This window comes from Nelumbo lutea, chromosome 6 (assembly GCF_056320005.1).
Source record: "Nelumbo lutea isolate HS-2025 chromosome 6, American lotus-T2T, whole genome shotgun sequence".
Classification (NCBI taxonomy): domain Eukaryota; kingdom Viridiplantae; phylum Streptophyta; class Magnoliopsida; order Proteales; family Nelumbonaceae; genus Nelumbo; species Nelumbo lutea.
In genome coordinates, this window is record NC_142689.1 from 3663105 (window position 1) to 3683046 (window position 19942).

General features: G+C 38.1%; 1 protein-coding gene across 1 annotated transcript in view; it reads right to left on the reverse strand.

Moving 5' to 3' along the window:
- Positions 1-2976: 2976 nt before the first annotated feature.
- Positions 2977-19942, reverse strand: part of LOC148846888 (AGC (cAMP-dependent, cGMP-dependent and protein kinase C) kinase family protein) — a 52900-nt gene continuing 35934 nt past the window's right edge. Inside the window, exons 8-13 of the mRNA XM_088952201.1 lie at positions 14049-14180; positions 13844-13957; positions 13558-13605; positions 10896-10980; positions 3650-3700; positions 2977-3552 (exon numbers count right to left, since the gene is read on the reverse strand). Coding sequence (XP_088808327.1) covers positions 3461-3552; positions 3650-3700; positions 10896-10980; positions 13558-13605; positions 13844-13957; positions 14049-14180 — 522 coding nt within the window. The 3' untranslated portion in view covers positions 2977-3460. The remainder of the gene's footprint in view (positions 3553-3649; positions 3701-10895; positions 10981-13557; positions 13606-13843; positions 13958-14048; positions 14181-19942) is intronic.

Genomic DNA, 19942 nt, shown 5'->3' on the forward strand with positions numbered 1-19942 from the left:
TTTTCTTCGGTTCTTCCTCATTTATTCGTGCTTCTTGTGCGTGTTTTGTGTGTGCGGTGTCATGTGGGGGTGACCGGGTGAGGGTTAAAAGGGCGCTTTGTTAATAGATGACCTGGATGTTCACAAGGGAATGTGGTAGATGAATCTAGAATGACCACTCTTGCCTTTCAGAGTGAGAGATGAAGCAAGTCAATTGAGATGAATAAAGTTTCTCTGTATTTTTGACATGGAGCGAAGTATTGGCATTGGGTGTTGCATGATTGCATCTCAGTTATGTATACGGTTTGAAAAATATTAATTCGTATATAAGAAAGGGCAATTTTTAAACTATCCCTACTGTTTAATTAAAAGACAAATTGTACTTTTATTGTTTAATTGTCTTAAACAACTGCCATCACCATTAAATCATTATAGAATGGACGAAATGTTCCTTTTGCCCTTAAATTGTCTTTTGAATCTCCTTCAATCCAATTACTGTTGCGGTTGTAGCATCACTGGCAATCCTCTTTGAGCTCCATGTCTCCACCGGCAGATCTATCCTAACGCAGCCTTAACGTTTTTATTTTTGCCCGCAACGGAGAGATGGAGGAAGAAAACCAGTTACTCCTCGGCGCCATGTCTCAACCTTTCTTTTTTAAAACCGTATCACTATGGCGTCATCTCCTGGAACTGGAACCCATTTGATTGTGCCATGTGGAATAGTTGCTGAAATTGATATTTATCATGTTCTGCAGTAAACCTTATCTCCTTCTCTGGCACATTTTTACATTCTTCAATTCTGCAACAAACATGAAAGTTCCAAAAATCAACTTTTTGGAACTGAGGAGAATTCCTTGTTTAAAGGCTATTTCCGTTGATGCCAAGCTCAATAAGACTTATTAGACATTTAGACTTTCTCATTTTCTCAATGCTCCACAACTCTGAGTTCGTGGTTGACGGTTGTAATGGTCATGCTTGCCTTTGTTTGTGAACCGGATTCGGTTGACTCTGGTGGGTTAAATACTCCGTTGAACCCGGAGCTGCAGAAGCCTTTCCTAATTGTGCCGTAATGTCAACATCATCCATAGACCTCCCTCATTTTCTCTCTTGTAAGCAGGAACAGAGATCTTCTGAGAGAGAGACAAGAGAGAGAGAGAGATATGGTGCATTGAGAGAAGAAAAAAAAACCCGGAGCTGCGGAATTGTGCCGTAATGTCAACATCATCTATAGACCTCCCTCATGGTGCATTGAGAGGAAGGGGATGAAGGTAATATTGGGTTTAAATAAACTTTAAACGTCACGTGATGTCATATGCGTACGAATTTTGACAGAATATTAATGGACGCTAACGTAGGGGTAGAGCTAGGGGTAGCAGGGACTTAAACCGGCTCCGTTGAACAAAAAAAAAAAAAAGAACTTAAAAAAGAAGGGTAGGTTCAAAGTATCGACACGTATTGACCGATACTTATCATTATGGGATGGGCGTATCAGAGGTCTGATCGGTTCAGGGGTAGAGAAGACCTAAACCAGCCCCCTTGAACCGGTTCCAAAAAAAATAAAAAAAAAAACCATCTCCAAAGTGTATCAATTCGCCCGATACGCCCCTATCAATGTATCGGGCGTATCGATAGTTTGAACATTGCTTTGAACCTTGATTAAAACTATAAGTTTTAATTACTAAAATAATTATTATTCTTATTAGCATTTTAATTTCTATAATTTATTTAGATTAAAAATTATTTTTGATATAAATGTGGATCTAATAGATTATTCATTTCATTAATGTTTTTAAAGTATTATTTTGAAGATTTCTTTTTAATTTTTAGTTTATCATAATTAAAAATTATTATTTATTTGGATTGTGGAGACAATTAAGTAAAAGTTATTTTACTTCAATTATTAGTATGTCATGGTAGGTTAGTCTAGTAGTTCAAGACCATATTTTGAATGTGGGCAACCTGGGCTCAGTCACACTAGCTATCAACCTGGGTTCAAGAGCATATTTTGTATAGCCTGGATGGAACAGTGGTAGAAGAAAAAAAGAACTATAAAATGGAGATTACCACCTTGTACTTTGGGAGTTTGGGGGTTAGTGACATTTGGATCCCCAAAAACTTTTAGATTCCAACACTTTGCCCATATGTTATTCCTCAAATTACCATTTTAATTTGTGGGATCACTTTGTCCTCTCTTACATATTTGTATAAACCCATAATTCATGTTGCTCACCCAAAGTTGGTAATAGAGAAATTCAGGGTATCTTTCGTATATGTACAAGTGTACAACTATGAAGTTGGTCAAGGGTAAATATGACATTTTAAAATGCCAATTTTAATGATTGATTAATTATTTTCTATTGAATGTTCTGGTCAATATGATACTAATGAGTAATGAGAGAATTCATAAAAGGTGGCTTAAGACGTCACAATTTGAAAGTTGACATTTACAATCTTACATCTATACACCTTAAGTTCTTAATGTGTACTACTGTAATGTGGCCTAGTGGGAAGGGCCTTTACCTACATACAAGTGGCCGATGAGCCCTTTCAGAAGTCGAGATAATTTTTATACACAACTTTAGGAGTTGAAGTTCAAATACTAGACAGATAAGCTTTAAATTGAATGTACATAGTGCGTACTGCGTAGCATATGCATCAGCTACAAAAAGTAGGGAGAGAAATAAAACTTGTGTAGTGCGAACCGAGGTTCAACCATATTAGATGTACATGATACATCTTAAGAAAGGTATCTGTTCACTTTTAACTGTCACAGAACAGAATACAAAAGGCGTTTGACATTATTTGGGACGCTATAAAAAATTTTCATCGACTATCTATCAAAGGTGAATGTGTAAAACTAACAAAAAATGTATAATGAAAATAGGAAAAAAAAAAAAAAAAAAACAAAAGCGAAGAGCCAACGTTGCAGTCAATTACAATCCTGAAAACGGCTAAATATCACAAAAAGGTGAAAAGACGAACTATAGATCGTCTCGATTTTGAGAAATAACACTTTCCCACCCAAGCTCTGGCTTTTAATTAACACACAGTAAGTATCAATTATTTGTATCATTAAACACCAATCTATTGCTTCAACTTCCTAAGCTGTCAGATAAGTTTAAAGGAAAAAACAAAATACAAACCAGAAACTGCCACAAGAGAAGGCATGTTTTTGTCTGCCAACCTGGGCAGCCAGGAGATAAATATCACATCTCGCCATTCAAATGCAAAATCATTTGTTATGTAACCACCATTACTGCTGAGACTACCATAATTACTCAACCAATCCACAGATTTTAATAAGGTTCCTTAAATACTACTGTACACTTGGATGGCAGTTCTGCAAAATGAGTGGTAGTCGGTGTGTGCGCACATTTAGGCAAAACCTGACTGAAATAAGCAGGCATCACCACCATCCATCCATCGAGCGGGCTTCATCTGTTACAACAAAAACTTTACAAGGTAAATTCTCAGTACTGCTTTATGGTGACATGGCATCACTTGATGGAGTAAGCATCTCTTTTTCTGTTTCGTCTGATGTCAGCTTTGAAGAGTAGTCAACTACGGAATCACCTGAAAGATTTTAATATCAACTATCAAAATTTCAAATCGAGAAAAATATGATTCAAAGGAAGCATTGTTGAGCATTTATATTAAGTTTGTTCATTACTGATGCTAGAATCATTAGATCCCGGTTTTGGTGGTCTAAATCTCCTCATATCTGCAAGAGTTAAAACAAAATTATCAGAGAAGACCATACTTGAATACAAAAAATCATGAATACAATTAAACCAAGACTGTGCTATACCAATTTAGAAAACTTAAGGTTTGTTTAAATACTCAGACAAATAGTGTTTCTTATCATCTGCAGAAAATTCATATGTTTCAATAGTTTTTGTCCTACCCTATCTTTGATATCAGGTACATATTTTGGTATACTTATTTATTTATATTGGTTAACAAGCATATGTATCTATTGGACATAGACAAAATTGTGTATCCAAACCTTCCAATTTATCTCAATGTACTTTATGTGCCTCCATGTTTAAGTCATGAAATCCATGGATAACAGAACAAGGTTCCAGACAGAAGGTCTTAAAACTTCTGTATGGCAAGTAACTGACCAAGTATTTTTTTTTTTGATCAATAACAGATTCATTAAATTCATTGAAATATCAAACTATTTACAGCAAGGAAGACAAAAACTCTTTATCTTCCGGCTACAACTTAAACCCTCCAAAGAAAGAAAAAGAGAAAAAGAAACAAAAGAAACAATTAAGTTACAGCTTAGCCCAAAACATTGCTTCCCTTTCTATCCCTTGTTTAGCTAATCCATCAGCTAAAGAATTAGCTGATCTCTTAACCCAACTCATCCTGATTTCCATCTCCCGCACCAGCCACCTGAATTTCCTCTTCTCATTTCTGTAGTTCCATAAACCACAGTTGTCTTTAATCAGCCACCCTATCACCACCTCCGAGTCCTACTTCAATTATGAGTTTCCTGACATTCATCTCCTTGGCTTTCTGAACTCCTTCCATAACTGCCAAGATCTCAGCTCTAAGGGAATCCCCCACACCAATTGGGCCTGAGAATAGGGCAGAAATGACCCCGCTCTCATCCCTAAAAATACCTCCAATCCCTGATTGTCCCGGATTCCCCCTACGACTCCCATCAAAATTTAACTTTAAGAAGCCAGGAGGTGGGGGAGTCCAAGACATCCTTATTATTGGTTTGATACGAGTGCAGTTTGCAATTTCACCCCACTTTCTCAAATCTCAACATGTCTTCCACCGTGTAGCCTGTAAATAGCTCTAGTGATTTCAGCCACTGTACTGCACTTATGTGGATCACAGCCCTCAATTCTTCCATCCCTCTCTCATTTTCAGAGAAGATCCCAGTATTTCTTTCTTCCCATAATGTCCAGCATAATGCAGCCCTCAGACCTCTCCACATAGTCATTCCCCTTTTCATGTGCCACCTGAAAAAGGAAGGAGAAAATAGGCTCTTCAAGTCTGATGGAGGGTTCCACTTACACTCAGAGAGAAAAAGCCCACTCCCAAATTGACTTTGCAAATTGGCAAGACACCGGTAAGTGAAAACCAGTCTCCCCATCCGCTTTGCAAATAACACATCAATGAGGTGACAAACAAGTATTGGGTCTCTTCTTTTGGAGCAAATCCCCAGTGTTGAATCCTTCCAAATAGGCTTCCCAACAAAAACTACCAACCCTAGGAGGAAACAGTCCATACAAACCTCACTAACCGGGAAAGGGGAGGTTGCAAGACTGGTGGACTGACAAAGGACTTTGAAGAAGGAAGCACAAGAAAAAGAGCCCATGGGGGTAGGGGTCCAAATTCTAGAGTCCATCTTAGAAGGGTCCAAGAAAACATTATCAAGAAGTTCAAAGAGGCTCGAAATACTATCAAGGTCTGAGTCCCTCACAGCCCTCCTCAGACCTAGGTTCCACCCAAACCCCGAATTGGAAGAGGAAGGGGTGACAAAAGGAGAAACTATCTCATTTTTAAATTCAGAAAGGGCATACAAAGAAGGAAATTGTTCCTTAAGAGGAACATTCCCCACCCAAATTTGTTCCCAGAATTTTATGGAATTACCTAAATTCAAATCATACCTAACATGAGGGTAGAAGACTGGAAGCAAATCATGAATGGATTTCCAAGGTGAAGTGCTTGTGGTCCTAGCTTTGATTCCAGCATCCCATCCATTTTGCTCCAGCCCATGTATGCTTGCCACTATTCTAGCCCATAGCTTCTCCTGCTCCAGAGGGAACTTCCACAACCATTTCCCCAGAAGGGCCAAATTCCTCATCCCAATGTTCCCAAGCCCCAAACCCCCATAATTTTTACTTCTGGTCACCACCTTCCAGCTAACCCTATGGTCCCTCTACTCCTCTCCCGATTTCCAAAGGAAATCTCTCATCAACCTCTCCAACCTTCTACAAACCTTCCCTGGAATCTTAAACACTGAAAGAAAATAAATGGGTAAGTTTGCTAACGTGGCCTTGATCAGTGTAATCCAACCACCCAGAGAGAGATAATTCTTTTTCCAAGAGAAGCCTTTTTTCAAATCTTTCCACCACCGGGTTCCAAAAGCTCTCTCTCTTAGGATTATCACCTAGGGGCAACCCTAGATAGTTCAAAGGCCACCTTGATACTTCACACCCCAGTACTTCTGCACTCTCCCTTATCTCTCTCTCCTCTAGATTCACCCCCACTACACAACTCTTCCCAAAGTTCACCTTCAAATTTGACATTTGCTCAAATAGATGAATCACCAGTTTCAGGTTCTTGATGAAGCTCACATTACCTCTTTCACAAAACAGGATCATATCATCGACAAACTATAAGTGAGTAAGTGGGATGTCCTCCCTTCCAACCCTCCAACCTCTAATGAGACCCCTAGAGTCTGCCTTGTGGATTAGCTTCCCCAAAACATTAGTAACCAGTAAAAACAAAAAGGAGGTAAGGGGTCTCCCTATCTTATACCCCTAATGGCTGGGAAGAAATTGACCACTATCCCATTCACTAAGATGTAGCCTTTAGGCATCACGCTGCTAAATCACTAAGATGAATCCTTAACTTGATCTAAAATGAAGAGTATTCTAGTCTTTCTAAAGGGTACATGGATTTTAGTGAAGGTACCTTAACATTTGTCAAGAAAGGCACAAAAAGAAAGAATTTTTGAGACCTTAGTTAAGAGATTAGCTAAGTGGAAAAGGAACTATATTTTGCTGGGGAAGGGGGATATCAACTCTTATCAAGTCCACCCTTGTCAACTTTCCAGTCAGTGTTTAGGATGCCCAAGGGGAAGAAAGATCATCTGGTAAGATGGGGGAAGGTGGTGAAATTAAAGGAAAAAGGGGGTTTGGGAATGGTAATGCCAAGTTTGAATGGATTTGGAGGTTCCCCAAAGAGAATGAAAGGTTATGTCACAAAGCTGTTGCAAGTATTCATGGAATGTCAAGCAATGGATGGGATGTTGGTTGTCTTCGTAGAGCTACTCTAGCCGCTACTTGGAAGGCCATCCACGAGATTCTTCCTACTTTCCTAATCATGTCAAGTACTCGATTTCCCTGATCCCATGGGGATTGTTTTGGCAGGGAGGGAACAAGGATTAATAGGGATCCCCAACCGGGGTTGGGGTTGGGGTCGGGGATGGGGAATTAGGTCCCCATACCGCCCCATCCCCGACTATATATATTAAAAATTATTCATATTAAATATATATCAAAATATATTAAAAATATTATTTATATTTTAAAATTTTTATTTCTTTTAAGTAAATTTATTTTCAAAAACACTATTAACTAAAAAATTTCACAATTTCACAAATTTGGGTCCTTGCAAGAATTTGTCCCCATCGGGGATGGAGGACAATTTTTATCCTCAACAGGAATCGGAGCCGAGGCTTTTATTCCAAAATCGAGGTCGGGGACGGGGAATATGATCCCGCCTTGTTGCCATTCCTAGGTATGACTTGGCTTCGGGTCAGAAAATTAGGTTTCGGGAGGACGTGTGGATTGGGGATATCCCTCTAGGTGAGAGCTCTCCTTCACGTTTCGCTCTTTCTAGCCTTAAGAGTAGACCTGTATCTGTTTTCTTTGGCTAGCATCCCCATCCTTCAAGGCTGAATTGGAATTTAGGCTTCAATGGGAACCTTAGAAAATCTGGAATTCCTAGAGTGTCTAAGTTGTTAGGTTTGTTGAATTCAATGGTCCTAGAGAAGGTGGTTTAAATTCTAGGGTTTGGGGCCTTAATCCTGATGGTTTGTTCTCAGGTAAGTCTTTCTTTAATTCCTTAGTGGCCACCTCTACCTCCCCTTCTCCTTTCCCAGTCAAGGAAGTTTGGAGTTTGGTGGTTTTCCATCCCCCCAAAAATTAGTGCTTTCTGTTGGGACTTGTTTCATGGCTGTATTAATACCTTTGATTTGCTTCAAAGAAAAAGACCAAACTGGTGTTTGTCCCCCAGCTGGTGCTTCCTTTGTAAGTTAAATGGTGAGACCGTCTTTCATCTCTTAATCTCTTGTCCAGTTGTCCTTTTGTCAGCTTTATTTGAATTGGTTTTCTTCTCTCTTTAGTTGCAGATGATCTTCTCCTGATAGTTTGGAAGGATTGTTTAGCCCTACTATTTTTAGCTATACCAAAAGGAGGGGCAGGAATTTGGGGAGATGTACTAGAGCAGTGGTGCTTTGGACAGTTTGAGAGGAAAACAACTCAAGAATCTTTGAAGAAAAAGAAAGAAGGAAGCCTTGGTAAAAGTCATAACGCTAAGAGTGGCACATTGGGCAAAAAGTCAAACTTTTTTCAGACTTTGAGGTTGAGGATTTTTTCAGGGCCTGAAATGTAATTGCTGCATCAACATCCAGAAGACAAAAAACTGTTGAGTGGATACCCGAATCTGAGGTTGGAAGTGAATTTTGATGGGAGTTGTGTGGGCAATCTGGGCCCCTCAGGCTCAAGCATGGGGGGTGGGGGGTGGGGGGGGGGGGGGTTCTCATTAGGGATGAGGAAGGAAATATCACAGCCTTGTACTTGGGACCTGCTGAACAAGGTAATGTCGTTTGACCAGAGCTACTGGCTGCAGTATATGGGGTTGAAAAGGCTAAAGATTTGGATATTGATAGACTGATCATTGAGGGTGATTCAAAAACTGTTGTGAACTAGCTGAAGAAGGGGGAGGGGGTGACATGGTATCTAAGGAATGATTTCAGGCGATTTAAATGGTTATCAAAAGACATGACAATCATAGTTAAATGGGTTAGGAGAACTGCCAACATTCTGGCAGATGGTTTAGCCAAGCAATGGGTGCAAAGAACTTGTTTGTATTGGGCTCAATTGTAATTCCTGGTTGGGTCAGCTTTTCTGAAGCTGTATTTTTCTTTTTTCCACAACCTCTTGTTGTAGTTTTGCTTTCTATTATTAATGAAATCATTTCTGTGTTGCTGAACAAAAAAAAGACTTTTGTAGAATGGCTGTTCTGCATTACCGTCTTTAGGTGGTGGTTGGTGTTAGAAAGGGGAGGAGGCTATTGTGTAGACTGGTTTTTTTTTTTTTTTCTTCTTGTTTTTATTCTTGATTGATTCTGTTGTATTCTTTCTTTGATTCTTAATTATGTCCCTTTTGATCTGTGTGACAAATTCAAAGCTCAAAAGAAGTATAAAGACAATTAAGTCTAGCAAAGAGGGGTTCTAAATAACTGATTGTCTTCCATTAACAACTATTCTGTGTCTGATAGTGTTTCTGCTTCTTTGCTTGGGTTGTCTTGGGACTAAGGTCTGAGAAGAGGAATGGGGGACCACGAGTTTGATGAGATTTTGGCTTCTATAAACAACTAGTATGATGTTTTTTTCTTGACCTGACTAGGTATGGTTGTAGGATTTAGTCGGTTGTTCCAAGTGGAGTTTCCTCTTGTGCTTCTTTCTTCAGGACTTCATTATTGGGCTTTTATCCCTCTATAATGTATTCCTTTAAAATCAATTTAGCATTGTCCAATTCTTCCAGAAATTAGTGCCTTCTGTTGCAAAGTCATATACCTAAAGATTTTTCTTTGAAAAGAGGTAAGAGTCGTATACCTAAAGATCAACACCACTGAAGCCCTCCTACTGAATACTGTATATGTCAACCAGCAGGAAAGAGAACAGTAAACTAAGAAAATAGAGAGAAGAGAGAGAGAAAGCACCAAGATTTAACATGATTTACCTTCATAGCCTACACCCATGGGAAGAGAGGGAAAACATTCCACTATGGGAATAAGAGATACAAGACTGACCTCTCTTATAGACTCACAACAAAATGTCCACACTCACTCAACCCCAATCCCACACAATCAATGGCTAAGATAAGCAAAAGATCAAATTATATCAGAATTTCACACAGGCCCCAACTTGGGTTGGGTCAGGCATGGGCTACCCAAGCCTAACCCAAGTTTAGGCCAGGCCCAGCCCGTAGCCCAAAAATTCAGGCCCAACACATGCAAAAAACTCTAGTTAGGTAGGGCTGGGTCAGGTTAGGCCCAACCAAGTTGCACCCTTATTCCAGGTCCAAAACGCTGCTAGGATTTTCTACTTCAGAAGGACACCAACAATCTACATGTAGAGAAATCAATCTCGCAATATTTTTCTTCTGCATGCATTTTGGGAATATACCATTAGCAGTACAAGAATCTTGCACAGAGTACTAGGTGTTAGCTGGGTTGAATCCAGAGTTAGAAATACCAATCAACATATCCTCAGTGGTGACATGTGATTATAGCCAGAATATGCTAATGATATCATTTTAGTGGACTAAAGTAGGTAATGATGATGATGATGGTAGACTTCACAATATAGCATACATTTTAGCAAATAAGCATCACAAGCTGTACACATTATATGTACATTATGGGTGCAAGTCAAGCGGGTTGGACTGGGTTTATGGTCAACCCGGGCCTGGCCCTAAAATTTGGGCTTAAGGCCCGAGGCCAGACCAAGCCCAAGGTCAAGCCTGATTTTCCCAATCCGAGCCCAGCCTGCACTGTAATTTGATGAACTTGGGTTGGGCTCGGGTCCGGGATGGGCTTGGGTTGGTCAATGAACCAACTCTAAAATTATACATAAATTTATGTATATATGTATGCAACATATGTATGTATATATATATATGTGTGTGTGTGTGTGTGTGTGTGTGTGTGTATAGTTGGGCCAGGCTCAGGTTGGGTTTGGGCTACCTATGAGCTAGGCCCAGGCCCGGCCCGAAAAATAGAAAAGCCCAATTTCTTGGGCCCGTGGACCAAACATCCAAGCCCAGCCAGTGTAAAATTTCATGCTGGGCTGGTTCGGGCTCGGGTTGGGCCCGCCCAAGTTGCACCCCTAATGTACATAATTACATATATAACTTGAAGCTGGAATTAAATTTGCATACCTAGAGATTGATGTAGGCCTTTGAGAGCGTCGAAGTTCTTGTATGTATAGCCAACAAAACTCAAATCTTTAGGAGTTAATAGCATCTGTTGATAAAATTACAGAATACACATTAGACAACCTACAATAACGAAGGGAGAAGTTTGAGAATGCAAGAATGTTTGGAGCACAGGGAAATACACTTGGACATTCTCCTTTTTATCTGTACATTTTACCTCAGTAAAGTTTCTTTACTCATAAAAAGAGTAACAGTATTCCAAGAAAAATAAGATTAAAAACAAGTATAATTCGGTGAATACATAAGAACCAAATGGCATAACTTTACACAATAATATTAATCAATTTTTTGCAAAAAAGAATGGTGACAACTCTATACGGGTTGTTATATCTGTTCTAGTTAGGCCATGTTTGGTAGTGCTTAAAAATAAGTGCTTATTTGGGCCATTAAGCACTTATTGGTATTTGGGAAATAAGTCCAAAATAAGTGCTTATTTTAAAATAAGAGCTTATTTTTTAACCCCTAATCTCCAGCTTTTTTTTAAGTGCTTATATAATAAGAACATGATCATTTTTTTCTTCCAAAATTATCCCTAGTTGAATTTTATAAAGGTACTTTTATGAAAGCACTTTTATAAAAGTACTTTTTATCAAAGTACTTGTATGAAAGCACTTTTAAAAAAGTACTTTTATGAAAGCATTTTTACAAAAGCACTTCTATAAAAATACTTTTACGTAAAAGTGCTTTCATAAAAGTACTTTCATAAAAAGTGTTTTTATAAAAAAAAATTTATTAAAAGTGCTTTCAAAGGGTATATTTTGAAAATTTGAAAGAAAATGAAGGGCAAAAATAAAAAATGCTTATTTAAGTGCTTATTAGAGAAAAAGACTACCCAACACCCAATATAAAATAAGTGCTTATTTTGAAAATGTTGGGTGCCAAATGCAAATAAGTGCTTATTCGAATAAGCATTTGTTTTTAAGTACTTATTCAGTAAGCACTTATTTTTAACTTAAACACTCCCAAACATGGCCTTAGAATGCACGCCATGTTCTACAACCAAAATCACCTAAATAACACTTGACAGAGAAAATCTGTCTCTAGATATAATGATATACAATGCTGTGTTTGCCACAAACTGACTGGTTACCTAAATCACCATTCACAATCAACAACCACCAAATTTTCTAGATAAAACATGCATAAGACATGATAAGTAGAACTTCTAGTCAAGACCACAAGAAGATTTATAATCAATAAATACATACCTAAATGAGAAAATGTACATATTTTTAGAGTAATATATATTGGAAAGGAAGCAAAGCTTTCAGGTTTTGAAGCCTGCTAACATGACACTAAAAATTCAATGGGAAAGGAGAACGGAAAATGGGCTAGCTGACCGTCAATTAAGCAAGGGGTGCATAGGGATAACCTTTTCTGGGCTAATCTGCAACTTTTTGGGTATTTTGAGGTTGCACCTCACGCCTCTATGTGGGAAGCTGATTGTATCACTTGTTTTTGATATGCTTTAACAAAACTTCTTCTTTACTTATCAAAAAAGGTTTGAAGCCTGCTAACCCCACTATGGTGCCAAGAAAAAAACATCCCAAGAGTACAATTGAGCAAGCTATCTATGATTAATACTTTTTTTCAGTCAATTTCAATATATATGCTTGTGAATGCTCCCTTATTTGAGGATGATTACAATTTAATCCAATGGGAGTTAAGCATCCAAGTTATATGCCTATAATTTTTACTGTAGCTTTTTATACGTAAAAAATATTTTCATTTACATATAATGTAAGGAATTACATAAACATTGCAAAAAGAAGGATCAACTTACTATAATAGCATCTGAAACTAAAATATGGCATACACCAAGTACATATCAACAAACTGAGCCCCATCTCTCCCCAAAAAAGAAAGCAAAGCATAAATAATTACTATCCCATAATCTCATCCCACAGGTTAATTGACATTAATTTGGCCCATGTCCTTGCTGTTTTAGGACCAATATCCAGTCTAAGATAAGAGATCAAATATCCTACAAATTCTTTGGAGCACTCTCAATTTATTCTTAAAAAAAACTTCTCTTTCTCTCCTTTAATAGCCTAAAGACCACAAGAAGAGTAAGGAATTCCACCCTTTTCTTCAACCCAATTCATAGTCAATGCCAAATGATGAGCAGAAAGGGTTGACACTACTAAAATCAAGATTTAGTAAATCATGGCACAAATTTTATCAACATCTATGGGCATTTTCCCTGCCAGACTTGTTAATATCATTTTTATTCTAGTATTAATTCATTCCAATCATGTCCAGAAGAATGGGTATGCATATATGTGCCATTCAAGCAAAAAATGATAGCAAAATATCATTTAAGTTGCATCAATATCATGATATTTTTCAGTTTGTTATGATCTGCCCAGTATACTTGCATATTAGTAATGTTCCACTAAAACACTGTTGAAACTCCTTAAGCTGATTGACAACCCTTTTTTCTTCATTTAAGGTTTAATGATTAGAATGGATAGATTCATCAGAAGGTTGATATTATAAATATCAGAAAAAAATGTATGATCAAAATCAAAATGGCAGTACCCCAAATGTAGAAACATGGATAAGAAAAGAACGATCCTTTTTATACTGGTTAGTGGTTACATACCTTACGAGAGGGTCCAGAACTAGTTCTTGCCGGTGGTGGAGGATCCACCTATAATAACATCCACATTAGCTCTCTCATTAGTAAAGAAATTTACATGGACATCACATTGAACGTGAGAGAAGCATCTTATAGATCACAAAATGAAAGAGAATGAAGGAAAAGATTAGCATAATCCAAATATAGTACAAGAATAATGAAAGCATGTGGTAATGTAACTGTGTTTAAATGGAAAATTACAAAACCCAACATAAACAAAGGGTAACTGAGGAATTTTGTTGCATCGTACTTCATCAAACTTCATGAAATTTTGTGTGTCAAGTTCCCCATTGATCTCTGGTTTAAATGCTGCATCCATTTCATAGAGTTTGTCCCATACGACATCTTTGAACCAATGATGAGCCTGAAGTACACAGAATGCAATAAATAGTTAAATATATGATCCAGCAAATAACCAAAAGCAATAAATAAACACAATATATTGAACACCATACTTTTATCTGGTCAGGCCCTCCTGTACCTAGCCTATGTTCAACATCACATAGTAACCTACAAATAAGATCCTTTGCCTCTGGTGACAACCTTGCCTCATCTGGAAATTTTAAGTGATTTCTCCAGTGCACAATCTGGCAATCATCAATCAACGCTATGTCAAGCAAGCATTGTTCTTCATCAACTTAAAACAAAGATAGGCTATGATAGCCTATAACCACACAATGAACAGACATACTATTAAAATTGTAACAGAGGTAGAAAATGCAATAAAAAGAGAGCATATTTGTGTACAAAATCAATAAATTTTACAATTTGGTATAATCAGAATAAACAATGTTTAATGAGTTCAATCAATTATCGAAAAGAGAGGCAAATGATTCATAATAGAGAAGGGAAAAAGATGAAAATTGGGTGGGGTGGGCGGGGGGCAAATGACACAAAAGTGGGGCACAGCCAAAACAAAACCTCCAAAGATGCTCTTAATATGTGTAGCCCAATGGAAAGATAAAAAAATTGAGCCTAAAGAAACACCATAGCCTCAAAAAGACTATTCAACCAATGAAATAAATCCCAAGTTCCCAATATCAGTACCTATCAACACTGAATCACATTCTGTACTCTCACTTGGGAGAGTTAAGTTGTTACTGATCAAAAAAACAACACCGAAAACCACAAACCCAGAAACGGTGTCCCCAACCAAAGAAAGCCCCAGCCTAACCCACAAGTTAGTTTTTAACTGGTTCACTCTCTGTCTCCCCTCCCTCTTACTCCTTAACTTTTTTTGGTAATCAATCCTTACCCTAACTTACTGCAATCTCCTTTTGCCTGTTCTGCCTCCATACTATTCAGTAATTCATCCTCCTAAACCACCCATCTCCTTAATATATTATTCATGCTAAACCCATTGAATTCATCCATCATTTCTAACTATTGAACTACATGAATAGATATCAATGCAGGATTTGCAGAAGCCAAAGTTACTTTAAAAATCTCTTCAGTGACCTGTGTAGGAAGTGACCAAAGCTGAATGGTCTACAGTTTGATTCACTCTCAGATCAGAAGGCCTTGGAGTTAGAAAAACCCTTCTCTGAAGAGAAGGTTAAGGAGGCCATTGGCAGCTTGGAAGGGGAAAAGGCCCCCAGGCCAGATGGGTTTTCTATCCTTTTCTTTAAGAGGTTCTGGGAGCTAATTAAACCATATCTGCTGAAGATGCTAGAAGAGTTTCATGAGTCTGCTCTAGAGAGAAGTCTAAATGTGACGTTCTTGTCTCTAATACCCAAGAAATCTGGAGCTAAAGAGTTGAAAGATTTCAGGCCAATAAGTTTGAATATTAGTGTATAAAATCTTAGCCAAAATCCTAGCAACTAGGCTAAGAGGAGTAATGGGCTCTTTGATTTCTATCTACCAAGGGGCTTTTGTCTATAACAAGCAAATTCATGGCGGAATTCTTATAGCCAATGAGTTGACTCTAGGAAAAGAAGCGGAAATTCAGGACTGGTGTGCAAATTAGACTTAGAAAAAGCCTATGATCATGTAAATTGGGCTTTTTTAGACTAATGTATGTTAGAAAGAATGCATTTTGGTTCAAAATGGAGAAACTGGATAAAAGTCTGCATTTCCACTCCAAGGTTCTCAGTCTTGCTAAATGGGACATCAAAAGGAAATTTCAACAGCTCAAGAGGGTTGAGACAAGGCAATCCTCTATCACTGTTGCTCTTCCTATTGGTGATGGAAGGTCTCAGCAAGATGGTGGACAGGGCCTCAGATCTGAATCTCTTAGAGGGTTTTGAAGTAAGTCCTAACGGTACAAAAATCTCCATCCTACAATATGCAGAAGACACACTCCTTTTCTGTAGTGCTTCAGAAGACCAAATTCTTAATCTGAAGTGTTTAGTGTTTACTATTTTGGTTCAAGATAATCTCAGGACTGAAGGTGAATTTAGCAAAAAGTGAACTATTAGCGGTGGGAGAAGTGCCTAACATTCATATTTTGGCTAATCTATTGGGATGCAAAGTGGGTAAATTGGCTTCATGGAACGCAAGATTACACTCATCAAAAGTGTGCTAGCTAGTCTCCCAACTTACTTTATGAGCCTCTTTCCCATTCCTTCAGAGTTAGCAAAGGAAATGGGGGGTGGGGGTTGGGAATAAGAAACCTAAAGCTTTTCAACCTTTCCTATTGGGAAGCTGGTTGTGGAGGTTCTCAACTGAACCAAACAAACTGTGGAGGAAGGTGATTGAGGAGAAATATGGCTCAAGGAACAATGGGTGGGATGCTGTTATTCCCCTCAGTACTTAGAGTTGTGGGGTGTGGAAAGTAATTTGTAAAGCTTATAGGCAGTTCAGTAGGTGCACCAAATTTAAAGTGGGAAATGGAAGAAAAACCAGGTTCTGGTCAGACCAGTGGGCTGGTGACTGCACTCCAAAAGAGTTGTTCCTGGCCTTGCATAATGTTGCTGTAGATAAGGAGGCTTTAGTGGCTGATTCTTTCTTGTTTCAGAAAGGCAGACTAGTTTGGGTTCCTCCCTTTAGGAGAAGTTTTAATGACTGGGAAATCCAACAGGTGGCAGAGTTTCTTAATCTGTTACAAGACCAACAACTAAATGTCCAGATGCAAGACTCGAGTTTGGAAATGGTCAAAATCAGGAGAATACTCAGCCAAATCTTTCTACAATTTTGTAGTGGGGAGATCTGAAGCCCCTTTCCCTAGTCATGAAATTTGGGAAAGTTTGGCTTCTCTAAAAGTCAAGTTTTTTGTATGGGTGACAGTTCTGGACAAGTGTTTGTCCAAAGAAATGCTGCTGAAAAAAGGTTTCTTTTTGCCAGATTGGAGGTGCTGTTTTGCAATGAGCAAGTAGAATCATCCGAGCACCTCTTCCTCCACTGCAAGTTTTGTTCTGCAGTTTGGTCTCACTTCTTCAAATCTCTGAATCTAAGTTGGTTTATGCCAGCCTCAGTTAGAGCTCTGTCTGAGGAATGGCATATTCAGGGAATGTCTTAAAAAGGAAAATTATGCTGGAATTCCATCCCTTTGGCAGTTCTGTGGGCTGTGTGGTCAGAAAGGAACAATAGGATTTTTGAAAAAAAAAATCTTCTACTGAAGCGAAGGTCATTAACTTGGCAAAAGAGGTTTTGAAAAGTTAGATGTCTATACATACTGCTTTTAAAGATAGTATTTCTGATCATACTTTTTTGAGGATGGCCTTCTTTTGTACAGCTATTCAATGTACACAGGACCTATTATTAATACAATCGTACTTTACCTTTTCTAAAAAAAAAATTCTTGCATTCTGCTCTTCCAACACCAACCATAAATGCCTTCCCACACATTTTACATGAACTTTCCCATTCTCTTTGGAGAAGGGAGAAGAGATGTGCTCCCAAAATCCAACAAAAAAAAAAAGGATCAGGAGATTAGCAAATGATAAGCTCATATCTTCACACAGAAGTGCTGATGTGTAACAACAAAGGCATGGTAAAAGGAAAAAGTGGCTCAAAGAGCCCACCGTCCAGCCCTTAATATTCTAACCAGAATTGTCTGTCTTTAGAATTTAGATACAGGCCCTGGTAGAAATCCCTAGGTGTGTTCTTGCCATCTCAAATTCATCAACAAAAAGGGTGTGACATTGTGATAATTGGATGCTCAGAGCTCACCTTTTCCAAGAATAAAAGAGGCTCACGAGACCTTTTTTATCAATAATTAAACATTTTATTAGAGCGAACCAAAGTGTACAAATTACATACATCCATAGGAAAGATAAAAAAGCTTTTATCACCTTAATCGAACTTTATTTTACAATTGTGCCCACAAAATATGCTCCCTCCCAGCCCTTTCTTGGCTAAACCATACTGTTAGCTGTCCTTTTAACGCATTGGAATCTCACTTTCATTTCTCTAGTCAGCCATAAGAGCTTTTTTAGCTTGTTTCTATACTGCCAAAATGCTGCCTCCTACTCCATCACCAACTTTGAATTTCCCTCCACAATTAGTCATTCTTTCCCTTTGGGGACCCCTTCCATAACAACCATGACCTCCACCCTTAAAGAATCACTCACTCCAATAGGTGCTGAAAATAATGCCACTATAAGGTTATAAGCCCTTTCACATCCCTAAATATGCCAGTCTTTTTTCTTTTCTTTCCCTTTTTTTTTTTTTTGTAGAAGTTCCAGCCACCTCTCTCCACTTCCTCATGATGCACTATATTAAAATACTTGACAAACTCTCCAAGGGCGCCCAATGGGCCACTCTAATAGTGATGCATTCTACTATTGCTTCTAGAGTTCTTTGTTTCTCTTTGAAAATTTGAGAATTTCTTTCCTCCCATACTATCCACATTATTGCAGCTTTAGTACATTTGCACATGATCCTTGCCCACTTCTTTGGCCGACTGAAAACTAAGGGTGCAAAAAGATCTAACATGTTAGAAGGAGTCATCCACCCACAACCAAATAGGGAAAGAAACCAATCCCAAATATAAGAAACAAAAGGACAGGAGATTAGCAAGTGATAGCATGTCCCACCATTAGCTTTGCAAAGTATACACTACAAGTAAGAAGGGCAACACTTAGGTCTCTTTTTCTGTAGTAGGTCAGAAATGTTAACCTTCCAATAGAAGACATCCCAGAAGAAAGCACCAACTCTAGGAGAAAATTAGTCTACACCAAATCTCTTTCACAGGGAATAGATGCATAGACACAGACAGATGCAATAGGACCTCAAAGAAAGAGGCACAAGAGAAGAGGCCAGAAGAGAAGGGAGTCCAAAAACTAGAGTCAGAGTTGAGAGGGATTCAGAAACACCCCATAAAGAATGTGAAGGAGACTATGCACATTTGAAATTTCAGATTCCCATTAGGCAAACTTAACCCCACCTATCCAGGGTCTTGAAAGGTTGGACTAGATACGGATCTAACCCTTGATGTTATCGCACAAAGTAGTTGCCATCAGACTCAAAATCGTATTCTCATGCTTGTTAGACTCAAAATCTTATTGTTATTATCTTCTTTGTCTCCGTGCCCAATTTATGTAGAATTCCTTCAGATAAAACACGGCCAGAAATTGACATATTTATTCATATGCTACAAGGACCAAGGTCCAATAAACCATTACAAGAGAAGAAAAACAAAGAGTTGGGGAAACAGTCATATGGCTACTTCCATCATGTTAAAGCAATCAACTCTCATGGCCATTTTTTTTTTCACTAATTGTCTGTAGACCAGTAAAGTTGCTTTGGGGTCTAAAGATTGTTGTTTCTCCACCGAAGATTCTATGATGACCTATGTCTAAGATGATGATGATAGAACAACAACAATAAAAGATAACAACGTTTTCCATTAAATGACCTTATGACTAATTCTAACAATGTCTAAGATCATAACAATAAGAAAAAAGATAACTAGAGGGAGGAAAATCTAACAACACATCTGCTAATGCTCTTGCTTGTCCAAATTAAGCTGCTGAATTTGTATTGTAAATTTTCCATTACACACACAGTAGTCAAAGGAGAATCTTGCTTGCATTTTTAGAAAGAAAGGGAGCAATTTAGTTGGTTTAACCTATGCAAAAAAAAAAAAACAATAGAAAAAAGAAATCCATCAGGAAGAGAATTGAGAGGTAAAAATTGGGTAGATAGTATTTTCTTGTGGAGGAAACAGAAAAAATAAACAAAACAAACAAAATTAGGATGCTAAATTTCTAGTCACCAGAAAGTGTAGAATAATTAGAAAAAAAGTCCACTTGATTTGATGAAGGTTCTTTTTTGGCCCTTGTTGCACTGAACTCTTCTAAAACCCGAAGAGAAACTAGGAAATCTGTTTGTTCCATTGGTTTTTCTTTCTAATCTTTTTTTTTGCCCCACAATTACCTAAGTGCCCTTCCCATATGTTTTAAACTTT